The sequence below is a fragment of the Sycon ciliatum genome, chromosome 1 (assembly GCF_964019385.1).
Source record: "Sycon ciliatum chromosome 1, ocSycCili1.1, whole genome shotgun sequence".
Classification (NCBI taxonomy): domain Eukaryota; kingdom Metazoa; phylum Porifera; class Calcarea; order Leucosolenida; family Sycettidae; genus Sycon; species Sycon ciliatum.
In genome coordinates this window covers 80,369,736-80,383,689 of record NC_088643.1, presented here as the reverse complement: position 1 = coordinate 80,383,689, position 13,954 = coordinate 80,369,736, and the positions used below count along the sequence as shown (strand labels likewise).

At 49.6% G+C, this 13,954-nt stretch overlaps 1 protein-coding gene across 1 annotated transcript in view; it reads left to right on the top strand.

Annotated features, from left to right (window-relative positions):
* The window catches only part of LOC135807920 (uncharacterized), a 39,741-nt gene that overhangs the window by 20,947 nt on the left and 4,840 nt on the right, over positions 1-13,954 (top strand). Inside the window, exons 15-24 of the mRNA XM_065321263.1 lie at positions 137-874; positions 1,195-1,932; positions 2,256-2,993; positions 3,314-4,051; positions 4,375-5,112; positions 5,433-6,170; positions 6,491-7,225; positions 10,575-11,225; positions 11,581-12,228; positions 12,677-13,363. Coding sequence (XP_065177335.1) covers positions 137-874; positions 1,195-1,932; positions 2,256-2,993; positions 3,314-4,051; positions 4,375-5,112; positions 5,433-6,170; positions 6,491-7,225; positions 10,575-11,225; positions 11,581-12,228; positions 12,677-13,363 — 7,149 coding nt within the window. The remainder of the gene's footprint in view (positions 1-136; positions 875-1,194; positions 1,933-2,255; positions 2,994-3,313; positions 4,052-4,374; positions 5,113-5,432; positions 6,171-6,490; positions 7,226-10,574; positions 11,226-11,580; positions 12,229-12,676; positions 13,364-13,954) is intronic.

Here is a 13,954-nt window from a genome sequence, read left to right as displayed (position 1 = left end):
GTGCTTTTGTTGCATACTTTGTTGTTGGCTACCTCTGTGTCTGTGGTCCCTAAGTAAGACTCCTCGCCTAATCTTCTTTCTTCCTCTTCTTTTCCCTGTTTATGTACATGTATGTGCATGTTGATCCCTGCAATAGGCTACCGGCGATGGACTGCAAGCCGGATGGACGCAGAAACCATCAGAGTTTGTGATTCACGGTACACGCCAGGGTCTTCACACTGACGGAAAGCTGAGCGTTGAAGTCAAATGCCTGGAGAAGGGCCAAAATCAGAAGGCAAAGGGAGCAGCCACTGCAACAGCGGCAGCAGGGGCATTAATTGAATCGGAGGTGAGAGACAATGGTGACGGCACGTATTCCGTGGAATACACGAGTGTGGCTCCCGGTGTACACGAGATCTGCGTGCTGTACAAGAAGCAGCACATCCGTGGCTCTCCATTCAAGCCTGTCCACAAGATGTCACCCGATGCCAGCAAATGCAGCGCAAGACCATCATGGCTCAAAGACACGGCGTCTGCTCCGACCAGCGCCGACGGCAAACAGCAAAAGCCTGCTGGCATCAGAGCCAAGCCAGGTCGCAATGACGCTGAGCCACAGACAGACAATGCTGCGGTGGTAACAGAGGGAGACAGTGCACAGCTTAGCGTGGATGCCAGCAACGCAGGAGAAGGAGAACTCACAGCAACAGCATTGTGTAATGATGAACCCATCGACGTTCTGGTAGACTCAATGAAGGACAAGAAAGGTCGTGTGTATCTGCCCAATGTACCAAAGCCTGGTGAATATCGTGTTGACGTGGAGTGGTCCGGTCAACCAATCGCCAAGTCTCCTTTCCTCTTCACCGTCGTTGAACGCCTGTCCGCCAGTGACATGACGGTAAGTTTTAGAGCACTTTCTGCAGTCTTGCCTGATTCTGTCTGCACAAGTTAATTCCGGCTACCTGTGGCGTGTAAGAATTAGTGCTTCTCTTCCGTCATTCACTGTGCTGCCTTCCGATCGCCCATGCAATACGCCCGCTGTATATGAAGATTGATTGTGAATAATGACGAAGATAGCAATGGTGTTTTTGTTGCATACTTTGTTGTTGGCTGCCTCTGTGTCTGTGGTCCCTAAGTAAGACTCCTCGCCTAATCTTCTTTCTTCCTCTTCTTTTCCCTGTTTATGTACATGTATGTGCATGTTGATTCCTGCAATAGGCTACCGGCGATGGACTGCAAGCCGGATGGACGCAGAAACCATCAGAGTTTGTGATTCACGGTACACGCCAGGGTCTTCACACTGACGGAAAGCTGAGCGTTGAAGTCAAATGTCTGGAGAAGGGCCAGAATCAGAAGGCAAAGGGAGCAGCCACTGCAACAGCGGCGGCAGCGGCATTGCTTGAATCGGAGGTGAGAGACAATGGTGACGGCACGTATTCCGTGGAATACACGAGTGTGACTCCCGGTGTACACGAGATTTGTGTGCTGTACAAGAAGCAGCACATCCGTGGCTCTCCATTCAAGCCTGTCCACAAGATGTCACCCGATGCCAGCAAATGCAGCGCAAGACCATCATGGCTCAAAGACACGGCGTCTGCTCCGACCAGCGCCGACGGCAAACAGCAAAAGCCTGCTGGCATCAGAGCCAAGCCGGGTCGCAATGACGCTGAGCCACAGACAGACAATGCTGCGGTGGTAACAGAGGGAGACAGTGCACAGCTTAGCGTGGATGCCAGCAACGCAGGAGAAGGAGAACTCACAGCAACAGCATTGTGTAATGATGAACCCATCGACGTTCTGGTAGACTCAATGAAGGACAAGAAAGGTCGTGTGTATCTGCCCAATGTACCAAAGCCTGGTGAATATCGTGTTGACGTGGAGTGGTCCGGTCAACCAATCGCCAAGTCTCCTTTCCTCTTCACCGTCGTTGAACGCCTGTCCGCCAGTGACATGACGGTAAGTTTTGCAGCCCTTTCTGCAGTCTTGCCTGATTCTGTCTGCACAAGTTAATTCCGGCTACCTGTGGCATGTAAGAATTAGTGCTTCTCTTCCGTCATTCACTGTGCTGCCTTCCGATCGCCCATGCAATACGCCCGCTGTATATGAAGATTGAGTGTGAATAATGATGAAGATAGCGATTTTAATGCTTTTGTTGCATACTTTGCTGTTGGCTAGCTGTGTGTCTGTGGTCCCTAAGTAAGACTCCTCTCCTAATCTTCTTTCTTCCTCTTCTTTTCCCTGTTTATGTACATGTATGTGCATGTTGATTCCTGCAATAGGCTACCGGCGATGGACTGCAAGCCGGATGGACGCAGAAACCATCAGAGTTTGTGATTCACGGTACACGCCAGGGTCTTCACACTGACGGAAAGCTGAGCGTTGAAGTCAAATGTCTGGAGAAGAGCCAGAATCAGAAGGCAAAGGGAGCAGCCACTGCAACAGCGGCGGCAGCGGCATTGCTTGAATCGGAGGTGAGAGACAATGGTGACGGCACGTATTCCGTGGAATACACGAGTGTGGATCCTGGTGTACACGAGATCTGTGTGCTGTACAAGAAGCAGCACATCCGTGGCTCTCCATTCAAGCCTGTCCACAAGATGTCACCCGATGCCAGCAAATGCAGCGCAAGACCATCATGGCTCAAAGACATGGCGTCTGCTCCGACCAGCGCCGACGGCAAACAGCAAAAGCCTGCTGGCATCAGAGCCAAGCCAGGTCGCAATGACGCTGAGCCACAGACAGACAATGCTGCGGTGGTAACAGAGGGAGACAGTGCACAGCTTAGTGTGGATGCCAGCAACGCAGGAGAAGGAGAACTCACAGCAACAGCATTGTGTAATGATGAACCCATCGACGTTCTGGTAGACTCAATGAAGGACAAGAAAGGTCGTGTGTATCTGCCCAATGTACCAAAGCCTGGTGAATATCGTGTTGACGTGGAGTGGTCCGGTCAACCAATCGCCAAGTCTCCTTTCCTCTTCACCGTCGTTGAACGCCTGTCCGCCAGTGACATGACGGTAAGTTTTGCAGCCCTTTCTGCAGTCTTGCCTGATTCTGTCTGCACAAGTTAATTCCGGCTACTTGTGGCATGTAAGAATTAGTGCTTCTCTTCCGTCATTCGCTGTGCTGCCTTCCGATCGCCCATGCAATACGCCCGCTGTATATGAAGATTGAGTGTGAAGAATGATCAAGATAGCAATGGTGTTTTTGTTGCATACTTTGTTGTTGGCTGCCTCTGTGTCTGTGGTCCCTAAGTAAGACTCCTCGCCTAATCTTCTTTCTTCCTCTTCTTTTCCCTGTTTATGTACATGTATGTGCATGTTGATTCCTGCAATAGGCTACCGGCGATGGACTGCAAGCCGGATGGACGCAGAAACCATCAGAGTTTGTGATTCACGGTACACGCCAGGGTCTTCACACTGACGGAAAGCTGAGCGTTGAAGTCAAATGTCTGGAGAAGGGCCCGAATCAGAAGGCAAAGGGAGCAGCCACTGCAACAGCGGCGGCAGCGGCATTGCTTGAATCGGAGGTGAGAGACAATGGTGACGGCACGTATTCCGTGGAATACACGAGTGTGACTCCCGGTGTACACGAGATTTGTGTGCTGTACAAGAAGCAGCACATCCGTGGCTCTCCATTCAAGCCTGTCCACAAGATGTCACCCGATGCCAGCAAATGCAGCGCAAGACCATCATGGCTCAAAGACACGGCGTCTGCTCCGACCAGCGCCGACGGCAAACAGCAAAAGCCTGCTGGCATCAGAGCCAAGCCGGGTCGCAATGACGCTGAGCCACAGACAGACAATGCTGCGGTGGTAACAGAGGGAGACAGTGCACAGCTTAGCGTGGATGCCAGCAACGCAGGAGAAGGAGAACTCACAGCAACAGCATTGTGTAATGATGAACCCATCGACGTTCTGGTAGACTCAATGAAGGACAAGAAAGGTCGTGTGTATCTGCCCAATGTACCAAAGCCTGGTGAATATCGTGTTGACGTGGAGTGGTCCGGTCAACCAATCGCCAAGTCCCCTTTCCTCTTCACCGTCGTTGAACGCCTGTCCGCCAGTGACATGACGGTAAGTTTTGCAGCCCTTTCTGCAGTCTTGCCTGATTCTGTCTGCACAAGTTAATTCCGGCTACCTGTGGCATGTAAGAATTAGTGCTTCTCTTCCGTCATTCACTGTGCTGCCGTCCGATCGCCCATGCAATACGCCCGCTGTATATGAAGAATGATTGTGAATAATGATGAAGATAGCGATTTTAATGCTTTTGTTGCATACTTTGCTGTTGGCTAGCTGTGTGTCTGTGGTCCCTAAGTAAGACTCCTCTCCTAATCTTCTTTCTTCCTCTTCTTTTCCCTGTTTATGTACATGTATGTGCATGTTGATTCCTGCAATAGGCTACCGGCGATGGACTGCAAGCCGGATGGACGCAGAAACCATCAGAGTTTGTGATTCACGGTACACGCCAGGGTCTTCACACTGACGGAAAGCTGAGCGTTGAAGTCAAATGTCTGGAGAAGGGCCAGAATCAGAAGGCAAAGGGAGCAGCCACTGCAACAGCGGCGGCAGCGGCATTGCTTGAATCGGAGGTGAGAGACAATGGTGACGGCACGTATTCCGTGGAATACACGAGTGTGGATCCTGGTGTACACGAGATCTGTGTGCTGTACAAGAAGCAGCACATCCGTGGCTCTCCATTCAAGCCTGTCCACAAGATGTCACCCGATGCCAGCAAATGCAGCGCAAGACCATCATGGCTCAAGGACATGGCGTCTGCTCCGACCAGCGCCGACGGCAAACAGCAAAAGCCTGCTGGCATCAGAGCCAAGCCAGGTCGCAATGACGCTGAGCCACAGACAGACAATGCTGCGGTGGTAACAGAGGGAGACAGTGCACAGCTTAGTGTGGATGCCAGCAACGCAGGAGAAGGAGAACTCACAGCAACAGCATTGTGTAATGATGAACCCATCGACGTTCTGGTAGACTCAATGAAGGACAAGAAAGGTCGTGTGTATCTGCCCAATGTACCAAAGCCTGGTGAATATCGTGTTGACGTGGAGTGGTCCGGTCAACCAATCGCCAAGTCCCCTTTCCTCTTCACCGTCGTTGAACGCCTGTCCGCCAGTGACATGACGGTAAGTTTTGCAGCCCTTTCTGCAGTCTTGCCTGATTCTGTCTGCACAAGTTAATTCCGGCTACCTGTGGCATGTAAGAATTAGTGCTTCTCTTCCGTCATTCACTGTGCTGCCTTCCGATCGCCCATGCAATACGCCCGCTGTATATGAAGATTGATTGTGAATGATGATGAAGATAGCAATGGTGTTTTTGTTGCATACTTTGTTGTTGGCTGCCTCTGTGTCTGTGGTCCCTAAGTAAGACTCCTCGCCTAATCTTCTTTCTTCCTCTTCTTTTCCCTGTTTATGTACATGTATGTGCATGTTGATTCCTGCAATAGGCTACCGGCGATGGACTGCAAGCCGGATGGACGCAGAAACCATCAGAGTTTGTGATTCACGGTACACGCCAGGGTCTTCACACTGACGGAAAGCTGAGCGTTGAAGTCAAATGTCTGGAAAAGGGCCAGAATCAGAAGGCAAAGGGAGCAGCCACTGCAACAGCGGCGGCAGCGGCATTGCTTGAATCGGAGGTGAGAGACAATGGTGACGGCACGTATTCCGTGGAATACACGAGTGTGACTCCCGGTGTACACGAGATTTGTGTGCTGTACAAGAAGCAGCACATCCGTGGCTCTCCATTCAAGCCTGTCCACAAGATGTCACCCGATGCCAGCAAATGCAGCGCAAGACCATCATGGCTCAAAGACACGGCGTCTGCTCCGACCAGCGCCGACGGCAAACAGCAAAAGCCTGCTGGCATCAGAGCCAAGCCGGGTCGCAATGAAGCTGAGCCACAGACAGACAATGCTGCGGTGGTAACAGAGGGAGACAGTGCACAGCTTAGCGTGGATGCCAGCAACGCAGGAGAAGGAGAACTCACAGCAACAGCATTGTGTAATGATGAACCCATCGACGTTCTGGTAGACTCAATGAAGGACAAGAAAGGTCGTGTGTATCTGCCCAATGTACCAAAGCCTGGTGAATATCGTGTTGACGTGGAGTGGTCCGGTCAACCAATCGCCAAGTCTCCTTTCCTCTTCACCGTCGTTGAACGCCTGTCCGCCAGTGACATGACGGTAAGTTTTGCAGCCCTTTCTGCAGTCTTGCCTGATTCTGTCTGCACAAGTTAATTCCGGCTACCTGTGGCATGTAAGAATTAGTGCTTCTCTTCCGTCATTCACTGTGCTGCCTTCCGATCGCCCATGCAATACGCCCGCTGTATATGAAGATTGATTGTGAATAATGACGAAGATAGCAATGGTGTTTTTGTTGCATACTTTGTTGTTGGCTGCCTCTGTGTCTGTGGTCCCTAAGTAAGACTCCTCGCCTAATCTTCTTTCTTCCTCTTCTTTTCCCTGTTTATGTACATGTATGTGCATGTTGATTCCTGCAATAGGCTACCGGCGATGGACTGCAAGCCGGATGGACGCAGAAACCATCAGAGTTTGTGATTCACGGTACACGCCAGGGTCTTCACACTGACGGAAAGCTGAGCGTTGAAGTCAAATGTCTGGAGAAGGGCCAGAATCAGAAGGCCATGGGAGCAGGAACTGCAACAGCGGCGGTAGCAGCATTGCTTGAATCGGAGGTGAGAGACAATGGTGACGGCACGTATTCCGTGGAATACACGAGTGTGGCTCCTGGCGTACACGAGATCGGTGTGCTGTACAAGAAGCAGCACATCCGTGGCTCTCCATTCAAGCCTGTCCACAAGATGTCACCCGATGCCAGCAAATGCAGAGTGAGACCATCATGGCTTAAAGACACGGAGTCTCCGACCAGTGCCGACGGCAAACAGCAAAAGCCTGCTGGCATCAGAGCCAAGCTGGGTCGCAAAAACGCTGAGCCACAGACAGACAATGCTGCGGTGGTAACAGAGGGAGACAGTGCACAGCTTAGCGTGGATGCCAGCAACGCAGGAGAAGGAGAACTCACAGCAACAGCATTGTGTAATGATGAACCCATCGACGTTCTGATAGACTCAATGAAGGACAAGAAAGGTCGTGTGTATCTGCCTAATGTACCAAAGCCTGGTGAATATCGTGTTGACGTGGAGTGGTCTGGTCAACCAATGGCCAAGTCTCCTTTCTTCTTCACTGTCGTTGAACGCCTGTCCGCCAGTGACATGACGGTAAGTATTCTGGTCAAGTCAGTTGTGGGGCGCGGATTTGCATTTTCTTCGATTTTGTTCCGTTCTACTTTTAGGAGTCTTTCGGCGTATTTTTTGTTGCTGATACAGTCAACTTTGCGAATAACGACATTCGGCGGGGCATCAGAAAAGTGTCCTTATTCACGAAGTGTCCTTATTCGCGAAGTCCCATTTAAATGTATGTGAACCCATATTTTGTATAGTATGACATGCATATCAAAATGAAGCTCTTTTCATGCTCTATGCCAATGTGTACTTTATTTTCATATTACAATTGAAAGGAACTATAAAGTCAATATTCAAGGGAAATAGATTGAAAAATTAGCCTTTCTGAGCCATCTACAGGGACATGTATGATGATTACTGTACAATCATGTACAACTACCGTAAAATCCCGCCAGAGCGCCCCTACCTCCTCGACGCTTCAGGTGGGGAGGGGCGGATGGGCGAGTCCTACTTGCCGCATTCCACTAGTGGTACATGAAAAAGTACTCACCCTACGAAAACTGTTCGTGCCATGATCTCGTACATCGACCAAAGGTCAAGAGCCAGGAGTCGTACAGACCCGACAAAACGCAGGGTTTGTGCGATCCCTGGTCAAGAGGGTACCTAGGGTGGGCACTGGTGCGTACATTTCCAACGGGGTCGAGCACGCGTCTGCAGTACAGTACGGCATCACAGACTGCGACAAAGTCGTATGAGGATACAATCAATCACGTCTCTGACAAGAAGTCAGGGAGGGGCGGATGGGAGAGACGTCGCGCTCTGGCGGGATTTCACCGTACTTGTACTGTACATGTACAATGTAGTTGTGCTAATCACTCCAACTATTTTGAAAAAAATAAAAATGAAAGCCCCCCCCCCCCCCCTTTGGCTGCATCTTCTTGCATGTGTGCCTTTATCCATCGCCATGGGTTCTGGTGCTTCTGCATGACAGGTACTTGAAATAGCTGTCAAAAACCCAGAAAGTCGTTATTCAAGCAGTGAATATGACCTCGGGGCACTAAAAGCATGTCGCTATTCGCGAATTGTCGTTATTCAGATAGTCGTTATATCCGAAGTTAAATGTATACAGTTAGATGGGACTTTGCTCTGGGCATGGAAACTCTGTCGTTATTCGCGAATTGTCGTTATATCCGCAGTCGTTATAAGCGAAGTTGACTGTATACCGTAAAAGCCCGTGTATAGGCCCCGGGCGTATGGAATAGCAGCCTCGATTTCCTGGGCGTATACAAGGGCATGGGCGTTATTTTTGAACCGGTCGTGTACTTGGAATAGGGATAGCAGTAAGTATTGGGTATCAGTACCTGTACATGTACTGGTGTTGCCGGCATACCTGGGCATATACATGGACATGGGCGCTATTTTGAAACAAAAGTGTTGACTTCCCCTGACTGGGCATGTACACGGAGGGTGGGCGTATTTTCGAGTGGGCGTATACAGGGGCTTTTACGGTATTTAAAATGCCACTGCCTTCATTGTGCTGTGTACGGTGCTGTTAATGCTGATATAGATTGTACTCTGCTGCTGATGCTGATATACAGTCGAACCTCATTAGGACGAACACTGATAAGGCGAACTTTCCATCAGTACGAACTAGGGCCAATCCTATGGTTGGCCAGGCATCAATTCAAGTCAAAATTATTCGTTTACGACGAACTTCTGTACAGCGAACTTTCGCGAAGACAAACTATTTTCAAGTGTGATTTGAACAAAATCAGTGTGGTCATGTACATGTAGTACGAACTTTCGGTCCACGAGCGTGCGCGTGGGCTGGCTGCCGTCTTTTCTTCTTCTTTTTTTCAATAGTCTAGGCCATATTGTACGTACACGGTACTGTGCAAATTGTTTTCAAGCGTGTTTTGAACAAAATCAGCTCGTTGTACGAACTTTCGGCGGGGCAGTCGTGATTCATTGCACATTGTCATTTATTGTACTTACCTGCTTCTGCTAAGAATAAACTGCTTCCCATGTACCACAGCATGCACCTTCACGGAAATACAATCCATATGATATGCAGAAAGGAAAAGGACATTATGGAAACGAGTTAAGAGTAACTCTCCATCACTGTAACCAGATACTATATACAGTCAGAAAGTGCAACAACTAGGCACAAAACTGACAGAGTACTGAGACATTCGACGTCCTGACACCTAGCTTCAACACATCTCCGTAGCGCTAACCGACGGCCTTCCAACTTGGAAGGTTCAAGGTTATGGAAAGACCAAAGAGGGGAAGGCAAGCGCAACGAAAACGAGCACAAGCTACAGTCCCAACGGAACAAAGAATGTCGATTGTCACTGGACGATGACGAGACCAGTAGGCGATTTGACAAAACGGTGATGGAGAGTTACTCTTAACTCGTTTCCATAATGTCCTTTTCCTTTCTACATTTATTATTGGCTCAATACCCGAGTTTCATATGATATGCATATCGATTTTTTGTCAGGTCTGGATAAGAAGAACTCCCGATAAGACAAACTAATTTGTTCAGTCCTGTTGTAGAATTGCATGACTGTACTTCCAGCCAGCTCTTTACTCTGTACTAATAGGAACGTGCAGTACCTGCAGGTCACATGCCATCAGTGCTAGTTTTAGACTTTTTAGTGTATTCTGTGGTTTGGATGATTACAAGTTACTTCTGTAGTACACATTGCATAATTATAATAATGAGGTGATAGTCCTAGCCTACAGTGCCTGTCAGCTGTGTTTGACTCAGCACTGACTGCAGCAATGTACTCTGCGTATATGTGGCTGTTAGAAGCTGTGTTTACACGTTATGACGAGATGCTTTGGTTCTTTCTGGAAGGTCTCTCCGAAACCTTGTGTCAGTGGTTGCCAATACATTAGATGCTGTAGCTGCCGCTAGCCGCTGACTCATTGTTGTTCTCATTTGCATGTATGACTGCCCACATAGTTTAGAGGTGCTTTTCTTCCTCCGGTGTAGAAACTGTTCGAGGAACTACCATACATTAGATGGCACACCTTTGTGAGCCGGTTACGCGGAATGCTCTGATAGGTCAATGCTTCCATGGCTTACGACTATATCCTCTTCCTTTTTGTTATCTAAGTTAGTTGCGTTTAGACCGCGGTGAGATGTTTGGCCGGTGATGAACTCTTTCCTCTCTCGTCTTCGTGCATTGATTACTTTTCCGAGCGTATACTGCTTTCCCATTTTAGACTTATTTTACCCTCAGACCTGTGGTTGCTTTGGGCAGTGTGTGCTGACAGCGTGGTTCAGGAAAGGGGGGAAATTAGTCAACAGTCCCTTGAAGTTTGTCCTAACGAGGTTTGACTGTACGTTCGGTTCACATTGTTTCCTATGTTTTAGGCAAGTGGAGACGGCCTGTACAATGCCTGGACCAAGAAGAAGTCCTCATTCACTGTAAGAGGGAGGCAGGCCGAGCTAGTGATGATTAAACGTCTTAAAATACAAGTGTCCCCAGCCTCGGCAAGCGATGGCAGTGTTGGAGCGGATAGACTGCCAGCCACACAGCCGTTGCCATTGCAGATCGAAGACAACACTGATGGTACATACTCAGTGAGTTACGAGCCCAAGGTATCCGCTGAACATACTATTCACATTCAATTGGATGATCAGCATATTCGCTCGTCACCGTTCAAGCTGAGTGTTCAGCAGTCCCCTGATGCTTCACTCTGTAGCATCATTTCACCATGGCTCACCGCCAGCCGCTCGGGTAAGAAGCCCGAGTGCACATGTGGAGATGTTCTGGAACTAGAAGTTGACACGAGCAATGCAGGCGACGGGGCGTTAACTGCAAGAGCGCGTTGCGATCAGTATCCTGATGAAGATGTCAAGGTGATTGTAGTCAACAAGAAGAACAAACCCAGTCTTGTCTTCATTCCGAACATTCCCAAAGAAGGCACTTACCACATTGATGTGTTCTGGGATGGAAAAGCCATTGCTCAATCTCCGTTCACATTCACCGCAGTCAGGCCATTTGTGCCTGCTGACATCAAGGTATGTTGATTTGAACACAAGCATTCATGAAGAGTATCACTATGTAAGTGATCGATTCGAAAGTTTTTTCGAGTCATGTTTGCTACAAAGATTTCACCCCTGCAGCGCAGAAAGAAATGCTTTAAAACCCGGAGGTTTAGCCAGACTTATCGGAAATGACTGAAGCAGGGTGATAAGACTGAAAGAGGTCTTTTGAAGGAGGAAGCAATTACACTGTAGATAATTCGAAAGCATGCTGCCTGTAACCTTATTTTTTTAATGTGATTGCAGTAGAGGAGACAGAAATTTAACACAAGGTGTTTTGTCGGCTCTTCCGTGCTGTTTTGGTTTGCTGCCTGCTGCACTGTGCATTCAGGCATCGGGTGATGGCCTGGTTGAGTGTTGGACACGCAAGCCAGCACAGTTCTCACTGTACGGTGCACTCCCCAACCTCTACCATAGCAAGCAGCTGCAGGTCAACATCACAAAGGCCACGCCAGGAAAACGAGGCAGCGGCGGTGTGCAGAACGGTCGCGCTGTCGCCGATGGCCATGGTGGGCATGAGGCACGTGTGTGGGTCAGTGATCATGACGATGGTACCTATGCAGTCGAGTATGAAGTCTACCAGGCCGGTGAGCACAACATCAGCATCTTGTATAAGAATCAAGACATCCACGGCTCGCCATTCAGGATGTCTGCACAAGCGTCACCAGATGCCAGCAAATGCCAGATCACTGCACCATGGCTATTACAGAAAAAGGCTGCCATTGGCACACCTCTCACTGCCAGCATCTCAACTGCTTCGGCTGGAGAGGGAGTTCTAAGTGCTGAGCTCATCGATCCCATGCAGTCGACGGTACCTGCTACTGTAGCCTTGAAGGAGAGCCGTGAGGAATTTGACGTTCAAGTACGATGCTCAGCACTAGGCCAGCATCAACTAACCATAAAGTGGAGCGGTGTTCACATTCGTGGCTCACCATTCAAGTTCGCATCTATACCGCCAACAACCCCAGACCATATACGGGTAAGCCAGAAAGTGCATGTACACTACTCAGTACTGGTAGACTACACCCATGCCTCAGTCATGCGGACACCGAAGTTACTGTGCACTTTGGTCTCACCAGGCATCCTTTGGGCGAGTTTCTGTCGTCACTATGTGTGGTAGTGAAACATATGCTGTATCTTTGGCCTTTCCACATCAAAATATAAGCCGCATTCAGAGTTATGGACATTTCAAAGTTACAGGCAGTGTCCAGTCCAGCTTAGGTAAACGAATTATGAGCGTACTTGCACAGCAGTGCACAGCACAACACTGATGCCCGGGGGTGGATCAGGCCATCAATTACGTAACCCAATCGAAAATCATATCCCCTCCTCTGTCTCTGGCTTTGCCTTTGTCTCTGCCTCCATCTCTCTGCCTGTTTCTTTCTCTGGATCTGTGTGTGTCTGTCTGTCTCTAACATGCCCCACAGGTCAGCGGCAAAGGTCTACACCAGGCCACGTGTGGTACAATGGCAACATTCAACGTCTACAGCACCGTTGGACTGGCAGGACTTGACACTGATGCACTTGTCCTGGCCGTGGAGACAGACAGTGGCTATTCATTGCCAGTCAAGCTCAAGCAGCACCACAGTGAGCGCGTGGCAACGTACACTGCTCCACCGCAACCCGGCAATTACCTGATATCCGTCCAGTACCACCATCAGCATATACCGCTGTCACCGTTCAAGCTGGAAGTCACAGAGCCACCGCAGCCAGAGCGTCCAGCAATCTCCAGCGACGGGCCCAAACTTCACATTCCGCACACAGTGAAAAGCTTGAAGCAAGCAGAGGCACTCGACTTACGATTGACATCGGTGGACTCACATGCACCACCACCACAACTAATAGCTCTAGACCCCGACGGAGGGCACATGCCCATCAGATTGAGAACTGTGCACGGCGGTGGTACGAGTGCTGGCGGTGGTAAGAGTGCTGGTGGCGGTAAGAGTGCTGGCGGTGGTAAGAGCGCTGGCGGCGGGGCAATGAGCATGACTGGCCAGCTGCACACTGCCAAGCCAGGCCAGTACACCATACAGGTGGAGAGCAACGGTGAACTGGCAGCAACACCGGTCATCATCGATGTCAAGCAGTGCCAATATTCACCAGAAGACTTCACGGTGAGTACAGCTTGTCAGACTCAGGCGATGCAGGTGGTGACAACATTGGCCCTGGACATGCTCTGGACATACTCTGGACATACTCTGGACATGTTCTGGCTAATCACGGCTCTAGGTTTACATTACATTGAGCATGGTGTGTGCCTGGGTGCCAGCTTTAGCGTTGATAATAATAATTACTGATGCATGTGTTGACTGTACTAGCCAAGGCCTGCGCTGCTCATGCCCACCCAGGCAGAAGTAGTACAATGTACATGTAGGACAGGTTATAAATTAGGCCCAGTACTTGCCCAGTATTTGCCCAGTACTTGCCCAGTACTTGCCCAGTACTTGCCCAGTACTTGCCCAGTACTTGAAGTAATGTTTTACGTGTACAGTAAAACCTGTAATGGCGACCACTCGGATATGGCGACCACTCGGATATGGCGACCACTCGGATATGGCGACCACTCGGATATGGTGACCACTAGGATATGGCGACCGGACGACCACCCACCCGCGACCGCGTTGCACAGTGCTACAATTATAGTACATGTAAATGTATGCATTGCATGGTGGAACATGTGTGGTAGATCTACACCTCAGTGCAGG